This window comes from Haliotis rufescens, unplaced genomic scaffold (genome assembly GCF_023055435.1).
Source record: "Haliotis rufescens isolate VD_foot unplaced genomic scaffold, xgHalRufe1.0.p SCAF_9, whole genome shotgun sequence".
Taxonomy (NCBI): domain Eukaryota; kingdom Metazoa; phylum Mollusca; class Gastropoda; order Lepetellida; family Haliotidae; genus Haliotis; species Haliotis rufescens.
Window position 1 is genome coordinate 24034700 of NW_025964383.1, and position 12675 is coordinate 24047374.

The 12675-nt window shown below is 45.2% G+C and overlaps 1 protein-coding gene across 1 annotated transcript; it reads left to right on the forward strand.

Annotated features, from left to right (window-relative positions):
• Window positions 1-636: 636 nt before the first annotated feature.
• LOC125377338 (cell wall protein DAN4-like) lies at window positions 637-2529 on the forward strand. The gene is made up of 3 exons (XM_048390372.1): window positions 637-1059; window positions 1228-1776; window positions 2089-2529. The coding sequence occupies exons 1-3, from the start codon at window positions 637-639 to the stop codon at window positions 2527-2529; spliced, it is 1413 nt and encodes a 470-aa protein (XP_048246329.1).
• The last annotated feature ends 10146 nt before the right edge of the window (window positions 2530-12675 follow it).

The following is a 12675-nucleotide window of genomic DNA, read 5'->3' on the forward strand; positions in this document are numbered from 1 at the left end:
CTGAAAGACACAGTAATCTTCTGTGAGGTACAACATGGATGTAAATGTTAACATGTAGCAATTATATTATGAGCAACGATATACGCCGTTGGGATACACGCTATCAACCAAGTTATTCGGCCTTACCACAACATCACAATCCCTTATTTTTGAACACCATATAAATACAAGCTTAACTCATGAATAATTTAAAAATATAAAATGAAATTCATCTTCAGTGTAATTACTATCATTAATTTAGAGTAAAGGCAATACCTTAAATGGTATGGCTCATTCTTCTTATATCTGCCAGTTTTTAGTCACAAAGTTTGCATCTGCAACATCAATTTTTATATAAACATGTCCTTAAATATGGAGAAATATAAACTCAAGGAGAAGTGTCAACATGTAAAAGTGATTTGTAAAACGGATTATAGGGTGAGATAATTGTTGATGAATATAAATGTTATCAACATTCAACACACTGACAGATCACAATTGTAACGAGCATTTTGGGAACGCTCGATTGATCATAGAATTGTAATAATATGTGTTATGTGAAAGACCCATGCAGAACCACCACCACCCATGCAGTATAAAGTAACCCCACACGTAAGAGCATGTCCGCGACAGCTCGACCACAAGGACAGAGTACCTATGCTCCACCAACACCCAGCCTACACATGTGAGTCTGTCCGCGACAGCCCGACCACAAGGACAGAGTACCTATGCTCCACCAACACTCAGCCTACACATGAGAGTCTGTCCACAACCAGCCCAACCACAAGGACAGAGTACATATGTTCCACCAACACTCAGCCTACACATGAGAGTCTGTCCACAACCAGCCCAACCACAAGGACAGAGTACATATGTTCCACCAACACTCAGCCTACACATGAGAGTCTGTCCACAACCAGCTCGACCACAAGGACAGAGTACATATGCTCCACCAACACTCAGCCTACACATGAGAGTCTGTCCGCGACAGCTCGACCACAAGGACAGAGTACCTATGCTCCACCAACACTCAGCCTACACATGAGAGTCTGTCCGCGACAGCTCGACCACAAGGACAGAGTACCTATGCTCCACCAACACTCAGCCTACACATGAGAGTCTGTCCGCGACAGCTCGACCACAAGGACAGAGTACCTATGCTCCACCAACACTCAGCCTACACATGAGAGTCTGTCCACGACCAGCCCGACCACAAGGACAGAGTAAATATGTTCCACCAACACCCAGCCTACACATGAGAGTCTGTCCACAACCAGCCCGACCACAAGGACAGACTACCTATGTTCCACCAACACTCAGCCTACACATGAGAGTCTGTCCACGACCAGCCCGACCACAAGGACAGAGTACCTATGCTCCACCAACACTCAGCCTACACATGAGAGTCTGTCCACAACCAGCCCGACCACAAGGACAGAGTACCTATGCTCCACCAACACTCAGCCTACACATGAGAGTCTGTCCACAACCAGCCCGACCACAAGGACAGACTACATATGTTCCACCAACACTCAGCCTACACATGAGAGTCTGTCCACGACAGCTCGACCACAAGGACAGAGTACCTATGCTCCACCAACACTCAGCCTACACATGAGAGTCTGTCCACAACCAGCCCGACCACAAGGACAGAGTACCTATGCTCCACCAACACTCAGCCTACACATGAGAGTCTGTCCACAACCAGCCCGACCACAAGGACAGACTACATATGTTCCACCAACACTCAGCCTACACATGAGAGTCTGTCCACGACAGCTCGACCACAAGGACAGAGTACCTATGCTCCACCAACACTCAGCCTACACATGAGAGTCTGTCCACAACCAGCCCGACCACAAGGACAGAGTACCTATGCTCCACCAACACTCAGCCTACACATGAGAGTCTGTCCACAACCAGCCCGACCACAAGGACAGAGTACCTATGCTCCACCAACACTCAGCCTACACATGAGAGTCTGTCCACAACCAGCCCGACCACAAGGACAGACTACATATGTTCCACCAACACTCAGCCTACACATGAGAGTCTGTCCACGACAGCTCGACCACAAGGACAGAGTACCTATGCTCCACCAACACTCAGCCTACACATGAGAGTCTGTCCACGACCAGCCCGACCACAAGGACAGACTACATATGTTCCACCAACACTCAGCCTACACATGAGAGTCTGTCCACAACCAGCCCAACCACAAGGACAGAGTACCTATGCTCCACCAACACTCAGCCTACACATGAGAGTCTGTCCACGACCAGCCCGACCACAAGGACAGACTACATATGTTCCACCAACACTCAGCCTACACATGAGAGTCTGTCCACAACCACACCGACCACAAGGACAGAGTACCTATGCTCCACCAACACTCAGCCTACACATGAGAGTCTGTCCGCGACAGCTCGACCACAAGGACAGAGTACCTATGCTCCACCAACACTCAGCCTACACATGAGAGTCTGTCCGCGACAGCTCGACCACAAGGACGAAGTACCTATGCTCCACCAACACCCAGCCTACACATGAGAGTCTGTCCACGACAGCTCGACCACAAGGACAGACTACATATGCTCCACCAACACTCAGCCTACACATGAGAGTCTGTCCACAACCAGCCCGACCACAAGGACAGAGTACCTATGCTCCACCAACACCCAGCCTACACATGAGAGTCTGTCCGCGACAGCCCGATCACAAGGACAGAGTGTGCCATCTTTGGGCGTCTTTTGGTATGGGTTGACTGACTTGTATATGGGTTGAATACGGTGTGCATGCTTTAAATAGCATGTGTATGGGTTGACTTGCATGTGTATGTGTGAACTATGTTGTGTATGGTTGGGTAGCTTGTGTATGGTTTGGCGAGCGTGTCAACGGCTGGTTAACATGTGTATGGGTTGACTAGCTTGTGCATAGTAGGCTGGCTTGTGTGTGTGTGTGTGCATAGGTGTTTTTTATTTCCAATAAATTTCAAAAAGAAGGGGTAATTCCACTTCCAATTCAAAAACATTGCAGAAACTATAACAAAAAAAGTTAACGTGTACCGCAATATATATAGAGAGAGTGAGAGATTAGGGGGCAACAATTATAACGTGTGGATTACATATGCCAATGTCATTGTAATAAGGATTAATGCTAAGGTAAGGGTCCACCGACAAATCGTTAATTGATTGTAGAATCATAGTACGCGAATAGAATATAAATGCACTCGTTTCATAATGTGTAATCGGAGTAAGACAGAGTACCAGTGACAGTTCAAAATGAGGACATAAACGGTTCTGCCTCATGAGACATATACTCGCACCTCTTTATGTACCTGTCCTGATGGTACATTGACACTCATGCTCTAGTTCATACCATTGAAGGCGTTACCTGCCTACCGCCCGCCCAAGCAACAAACGTTTCTGATTGTGACTATTAGCCATATGTACACACACAGCAATGAAATACATGGCCTATACTTCAAATCACATGTAACGTTCACAACAAAACAAACAAATATAAGCATGGCTTATCACATAGCACAAGAAGTGTAACAGAAAACATCGATGTTTTAAATGTAATAAAAAATATTTTCACCTCAACTATAATGATATATTTACGTAACATTGGGATTAACGGCGTCTTAAGTCCTTGACAGGCATTTAACCGATCGCCCAAACGCATCACAGCAACGGCCATAGTAACCCAATGCACGTGAGTTCCGTGCAAATTGCACATTCACATTATTGAATTGCTACCACATGCCAAGCTAGCCGCGAATAGCTGGAATATTGTTGATGCGGCTTAAAGCAACATTTACTCACTCACTCCACATGCCAAGATTGACAAGAAATCTGCGACACCAAGACCTTGGACAATTGCAAGCTGGACAAAGCGCCAAGACTAGACCAGACCACCAACACTACAGATGACCGACCACGTAGTGGAAGACCAAGGATCACCACCCGACGTCAGGATCGTCAGATTGTGCGACAGCATCTTCAAGATGGCTTTGTTACTGCTGCGGAAACTGCTCGACAGACCATGGGAACACACCAGCCACACATTAGTGCGGACACCGTGCGTCGACGATCGACGAGCAGACACCTCCACTGTAACAGGCCACACCGAGGACCCATTCTGACACCACTTCATCGCCGGGACCGTCTTCAGTGGGCAACACAGCACCAGCATTGACGCCACCAGCAGTGGAGAAGCGTCCTCTTCTCAGACGACAGCCGTTACTGTATCTCACAGCATATGGCAGAGAGAGAGAGAGAGAGTCTGGCGACGCCTTGGAGAACGAGCATCATGGTGTGGGGTGGAATTGGTCTTGCACAGAGGATCGGCTCTGTGGTCTTTCAGAACATCGGTCCAGGGAGAGGCAATGGTGTCACAGCAGCTCGGTACATTGATCAAGTCTTGAGACCACTGGCCATACCCCATTTGGCACGTCGCCGCAACCACGAGTTTCAGCATGATAACGCCCGTGCCCACACTGCGAGAGGAACAAGACACTCCCTCCAGCAAAATGGCATCAGAACCATGCAGTGGCCTGCCGTCAGTTCCGATTTAAATCCCACTGAGCACCTGTGGGACGAGATTCAAAGACGGCTGAATGACGTCCGGCCAAGGCCGACAACTGCAGCTGAACTACGTCAGACGTTCCTCAGAGTGTCGACTCAAGTGCCCATGGCCTTCATCAACCGCCTCATCCATTCCATGTGTCGACGTTGCACGGCAGTCATCAATGCACATGGCGGAAACACCAGATACTCACCCGGATGTCATTTTCATAGAGACTAGTTGCTGTGTTTCACTTTAAGAACTTTTGACACTTTAATTTCAACCCTGATCATCAGTTTGGGCAAGTTTCATCTTTTTAATATGTCTCAAAGTATGTTTACAGTGTTTTGACAAATATGGTTTCTCATATATCTATCCATGGTGACGTTTCTTTTGCGGTTCAGTATATATTGTTAAACAATGTTCGGTACTGTGTTCCATTGTTTCTGTTGAGATTCAGTGGAGGTTCATTGCATTGTGTTTGGACAGTGATTGGTTGTCAGGAGAGTAGTGCTGTTTCATGTAAGCAGTGGTGAGAAAGTTATTATATTTAGATGCTCGAATTATCTGTGAACGTCTGGAATAACATGGATGGATGTCAAGCGTTAAAAACATGTGGAATGTTTGGTGATGTTCTTGTGACACTGGACTGGTCAAGCACTGCGTGGAAAGTGTTGGACGCGCGTTTGACTATAAAAGTGGAGCGGGCACGTGCCTGTCATCTGACATCTCATCTCTCATTTCATCTGACATTACATGACACCACAACATCTCTATCAATCTGCACATACCACAAAGTCTCCATGACAGTGGACATACCACACAGTCTCTATAACAGTGAACATACCAACATCTCCATCACAGTGGACATACCAACATCTCCATCACAGTGGACATGCCAACATCTCCATCACAGTGAACATGCCAACATCTCCATCACAGTGGACATACCAACATCCCCATCACAGTGGACATGCCAACATCTCCATCACAGTGAATGCCAACATCTCCATCACAGTGGACATGCCAACATCTCCATCACAGTGGACTTACCAACATCTCCTTCACAGTGGACTTACCAACATCTCCATCACAGTGGACACACCAACATCTCCATCACAGTGGACATGCCAACATCTCAATCACAGTGGACACACCACAACATCGTTATAACAACGGGTATACCACACCATCTTCATGACAGTGGACACACCACACAATCTCCATCACAGTGGACACACCAACATATCCATCACAGTGGACATGCCAACATCTCCATCACAGTGGACACACCACACCATCTCCATCACAGTGGACATGCCAACATCTCCATCACAGTGGGCACACCACACCATCTCTATCACAGTGGACATGCCAACATCTCCATCACAGTGGACACACCACACCATCTCCATCACAGTGGACACACCAACATCTCCATCACAGTGGACATGCCAACATCCCCATCACAGTGGACTTACCAACATCTCCATCACAGTGGACACACCAACATCTCCATCACAGTGGACATGCCAACATCTCCATCACAGTGGACACACCAACATCTCCATCACAGTGGAATGGCCAACATCTCCATCATAGTGGACACACCACAACATCGTTATAACAACGGGTATACCACACCATCTTCATGACAGTGGACACACCACACCATCTCTATCACAGTGGACATGCCAACATCTCCATCACAGTGGACACGCCATAACATCGTTATAACAACGGGTATGCCACACCATCTTCATGACAGTGGACACACCACACCATCTCTATCACAGTGGACATGCCAACATCTCCATCACAGTGGACATGCCAACATCTCCATCACAGTGGACACAAAAACATCTCCATCACAGTGTACATGCCAACATCTCCATCACAGTGGACTTACCAACATCTCCATCACAGTGGACATACCAACATCTCCATCACAGTGGACATGCCAACATCTCCATCACAGTGGACATGCCAACATCTCCATCACAGTGGACATGCCAACATCTCCATCACAGTGGACATGCCAACATCTCCATCACAGTGGACACACCACACCAACTCTATCACAGTGGACACACCACAACATCGTTATAACAACGGGTATACCACACCATCTTCATGACAGTGGACACACCACACCATCTCTATCACAGTGGACACACCACACCATCTCCATCACAGTGGACATGCCAACATCTCCATCACAGTGGACATGCCAACATCTCCATCACAGTGGACTTACCAACATCTCCATCACAGTGGACTTACCAACATCTCCATCACAGTGGACTTACCAACATCTCCATCACAGTGGACACACCACACCAACTCTATCACAGTGGACACACCACACCATCTCTATCACAGTGGACATGTCAACATCTCCATCACAGTGGACACACCAACATCTCCATCACAGTGGACATGTCAACATCTCCATCACAGTGGACACACCATAACATCGTTATAACAACGGGTATACCACACCATCTTCATGACAGTGGACACACCACACCATATCTATCACAGTGGACATGCCAACATCTCCATCACAGTGGACATGCCAACATCTCCATCACAGTGGACATGCCAACATCTCCATCACAGTGGACTTACCAACATCTCCATCACAGTGGACACACCACACCAACTCTATCACAGTGGACACACCACACCATATCTACCACAGTGGACATGCCAACAACTCCATCACAGTGGACATGCCAACATCTCCATCACAGTGGACTTACCAACATCTCCATCACAGTAGACCTACCAACATCTCCATCACAGTGGACACACCACACCAACTCTATCACAGTGGACACACCACACCATCTCTATCACAGTGGACATGTCAACATCTCCATCACAGTGGACACACCAACATCTCCATCAAAGTGGACATGTCAACATCTCCATCACAGTGGACACACCATAACATCGTTATAACAACGGGTATACCACACCATCTTCATGACAGTGGACACACCACACCATCTCCATCACAGTGGACACACCAACATCTCCATCACAGTGGACATGCCAACATCTCCATCACAGTGGACATGCCAACATCTCCATCACAATGGACTTACCAACATCTCCATCACAGTGGACACACCACACCATCTCTATCACAGTGGACATGCCAACATCTCCATCACAGTGGACATGCCAACATCTCCATCACAGTGGACATGCCAACATCTCCATCACAGTAGACATGCCAACATCTCCATCACAGTGGACTTACCAACATCTCCATCACAGTGGACTTACCAACATCTCCATCACAGTGGACTTACCAACATCTCCATTACAGTGGACACACCACAACATCGTTATTACAACGGGTATACCACACCATCTTCATGACAGTGGACACACCACACCATCTCTATCACAGTGGACATGCCAACATCTCCATCACAGTGGACATGCCAACATCTCCATCACAGTGGACTTACCAACATCTCCATCACAGTGGACATACCAACATCTCCATCACAGTGGACATGCCAACATCTCCATCACAATTGACACATCAACATCTCCATCACAGTGGACTTACCAACATCTCCCTCACAGTGGACATGCCAACATCTCCATCACAGTGGACATACCACACCATCTCCCTCGCAGTGGACACACCACATCATCTCTATGACTGTGGACACCACACCATCCCTATCACAGTGGACACACCACACCATCGCTATCACAGTGGACACACCACACCATCTCCCTCACAGTGGACACACCACATCTTCTCTATGACTGTGGACACCACACCATCTCTATCACAGTGGACACACCACACCATCTCTATCACAGTGGACACACCACACCAACTCTATGACTGTGGACACCACACCATCTCTATCACAGTGGACACACCACACCATCTCCCTCACAGTGGACACACCACATCATCTCTATGACTGTGGACACCACACCATCTCTATCACAGTGGACACACCACACCATCTCTATCACAGTGGACACACCACACCATCTCCCTCACAGTGGACACACCACATCATCTCTATGACTGTGGACACCACACCATCTCTATCACAGTGGACACACCACACCATCTCTATCACAGTGGACACACCACACCAACTCTATGACTGTGGACACCACACCATCTCTATCACAGTGGACACACCACACCATCTCCCTCACAGTGGACACACCACAACATCTCTATGACTGTGGACACCACACCATCTCTATCACAGTGGACACACCACACCATCTCTATCACAGTGGACACACCACACCAACTCTATGACTGTGGACACCACACCATCTCTATCACAGTGGACACACCACACCATCTCCCTCACAGTGGACACACCACATCATCTCTATGACTGTGGACACCACACCATCTCTATCACAGTGGACACACCACACCAACTCTATGACTGTGGACATACCATGTCTTTATTACATAAAAATACTTCTTTATTGTGTAAAGAGGAAGGAAGGGGTCGTGAGATGTTTATTAGGAAAACACATGTGGCCCAGTATGTTTAATAATGTCAAGGCTGTATACCAACTGTTTCCACTCCAAATTGAAAGAACCTACCAACGCACATTTTTCTACCAAGGTTTAAAGTAACCTTATCCGAATCCCCATCGACCACCCCGAAACATAAATGATGAGATAAGTCTAATGAAGAGGTAATCATGTGTTTGTAGCCTAATAATAAACTATTTTAATTACGACTATACATCCCCATAAAACTGTAACATATATATTCTATGCCAAGACATATGCCTGATTAATCTTCCGTAATGACCCACATTTTAAGAAGCAATGTACATTATAATATCCTTAGGACATCCGAGTTAAGATAGCTTGGCATTGTGTGCACAGATAATGCGAAGTAGGCTGTATGAATAATATACCGATCACATTACGTGGACGTGGTCTATATTTCATTTTAATGTTGCGCTGCTATTAAGATGATCGGATATGCAGTGTGGGATATCAGGCGAGTAATTCAATTCTTTTCATGTGTGTATCCGATTCTGACTTTGAATACTGCTCTGCATTGAGGACATTCCCACAGGATTCACCAAGTCATTGTTAATTGAGTAACTGTATTAGGGGTAAGATTAAACTCCCATGAATTGAGAAAACATGCTGACTTAGGGATTTAGTAAAGGTGTTTTTAATTGTTGGCCACACTCCTCGTCGGGTTGACGTTTGCATGGTTTATGAAAAAATAATGATTCAGAAAATCTCTTGAAATTAATTTACATTTTCCGCTTGATACAAGCCCTCGTTTTTAAATAAATAATTATTATATCGAACGTGTACAGAGAGAAATACATTGAAACCTAAATAGATTAATTTAATTATTTATTTTCTTGTAGTTATAGTTCCTTTGAATTAAACGAAAATGATAAATACTTTGTTTTAATTAATAATGGCAGTTCTAAATTTGAAATACAACAACATCAGAATTTATCTCTTGTATTTCATTATTATGGCCAACACAAGATTAAGCGTTTATTACTTGAGTGAAAACCTGTATGAGGCGCAGCATTGTGTTTATTTGTCTTTTTATTGTTTAAAGCCGCGCTCAGCAATATCCCAGCTATATGACGACATTCTGTAAATAATCCAGTCTGGACCAGACAATCCAGTGATTACATCATAAGCATCGATCTACGCAGCTGGGATACGATGACAGGCATCAACCAAGTCAGCAGCCTGACCACCTGATCCCGTTTGTCGCTTCTTACGACAAACAGAGTCGCCTTGTATGACAAGCATGGGTTGCTGAAGACATATTCTCCCCCGGATCTTCACGGGTGCACAACATTGTGTACGACCAAAGGTAGCATGAACGTTACTAGTAAGGCCTCACAACAACCAACAAATTGTATTATAGAATCGGGTCCTGTTCCGCATTTATTTTCTGAGATATTGTCTATTTCAAGTCTCACTTTTTGAATGCATCAACGATTCTAAATACGAGACGACGCTGTGGGGTTTTGAAGTTTATAAGGTCGTTTTGGTGCAAACTTCAACTTAAAATTGGCGTATTTTTAAAATACATGTATGAAAAATATACATTTGACAAAAATTCCCAGTTAAAAAACAGTGTCGACAAACAAGAATACTTCCCACATTAATGCTGTCTGTCGTTGTCAGTCCGAGTTACTGTTTAAAAGGGGGCGGCGGGGTAGGATTAAGGCGATCGCTCGTCACGCCGAAGACCCCGGTTCGATCCCCCATATGGGTAGAACTGTGTTTGTTTGTTTGTTTTTTAACGCCGCACTCAGCAATATTCCAGCTATATAACGGCGGTCTTGAAATAATCGAGTCTGGACCAGACAGTCCAGTTATTGACATCATGAGCATCGATCCACGCAATTGGGATACGATGACATGCATCAACCAAGTCAGCGAGCCTGACCACCCGATCCCGTTAGTCTCCTCTCACGACAAGCATAGTCGCCTTTTACGACAAGCATGGGTTGCTGAAGACCTATTCTACCCGGGATCTTCACGGGTCGGTCAAACTGTGAATTAGCTGATAACTGTTAAACAAATTGTTCAACTGCTTCTCACACACGTTGACAAGACACTTAATTTGAAATAATATAAACTTGAAATATTCTTAATATCACTAGAGGTTTAAAATTGACAATACAGAATGCAGGAGAAAGGAAACACGTTCGGAAAAAAACCTTCGACATTTTATCAAAACGCCCATATCAACCATACAGGTGTCGTGAACGCCTTTATCCCGGTTCATTCACAGAAATTCGTGGTTATGACAAATTAACTCTTCACTAACAATAAACTCAATTGCTATCGAACTGTTTAACTGAAGAGAGAGGACACGCCTGACTTAAAATAGATATGTTATTGTAAGCTGTATAATATGTTTTTGTGATCAACAAAAAATACATTCAAAGGGAAAGGGTGTGTATAAAATGTTTCCCATTTTTATTCTTGTTGTGCATGACAACACGATTGTTATTGCCACGTGATCCGCACGCGCCAACAAATAATACGCATATTGCACTGCGGGGTTTTCACAAAAGCAATATCGCCATATTGTGGGTCCATTGCATAATCCGGGCAGACATAGACCCAACACAGTCATATAGCCCCGTGTCAGTAGCTGTCAATCAAATGTATATCTCTGTACATAGGTCACCCCGCATCCCGTCATGCTGGTCCCATGTTGACCTGATTAATACTACACTGCTGGTCAGGGCACAGACGTCCCCTGGAGAGGGGGTGGCAGTGGGAGGGGTGGGGAGATACTTGGGATGGGTTAGCGTTTATTTGATCTGATAAGGTCTGAATCAAGCCGAACTGCATGTACTCCTCGGAGTTGTTTTTTCATTTTTTTAAATTATGATAAATTAACAAGGGTTTCATTGTATGCTTTGTACTGCATGACTGTACAGTTCTGAAAGCAATTTTATCTTCTATTGTGATATCTGGTAGGCAACGCCAAGTGCAGTTTTAAATATGTTTTTGGAAAGCAATAAAAAGAATACTCTTGATTAAAATATTTTACTTTTGGGCAAAGATTGTTTGGATTCCCTATCCTTTTTTTATACTCTGTGACGCTTTGGAACCGATGTCACCTACATGTATTACGTGCGCTAACGATAACCATTATATGGCGCTTATTTAGCCCCAACCACGCTCTTTAACACGTTAAGCATGTACAGTGCCGGGCAAAACAAAGTATACACACATGTTTGATGGCTGAAATGAAACATACAAGAAATGGATGCAGAGGAAGTTGATACGGGTATCATAGTTATGTTTAGGACTTTAAGCTTGTAGTTTTTCGGCGACTGTTTTGGGGGCAAATCATATTTTCAAGGGTATACTTTCTTTTGCCCGGCAGTTTTAGTTTACGTCTATCGATGAATAGGCATTCGTTTCTTGCAATCCCCCTCAACCGTCGAATTTCCCACTATAATCACTTACAATATGACGGCCTATGCCTTCTTCAGCTTGTGACGCAGATGGCACAGAGTTCTGTCGTCCCTTAGGCGTGCCAGAAGCCTATGATTGTGAGTTCGAAATCGACCTGATGATATTCTGGGGTTTTCAAA

Bases quoted from the DNA above. Each gene is read 5' to 3' on its own strand.
- LOC125377338 (XM_048390372.1), top strand. From the start codon at position 637: ATGCTCCACCAACACCCAGCCTACACATGTGAGTCTGTCCGCGACAGC. The intron at 1,060-1,227 runs GTACCTATGCTC...ACCAACACCCAG, and splicing joins AGCTCGACCACAAGGACAGA to CCTACACATGAGAGTCTGTC. The intron at 1,777-2,088 runs GTACCTATGCTC...ACCAACACTCAG, and splicing joins AGCTCGACCACAAGGACAGA to CCTACACATGAGAGTCTGTC.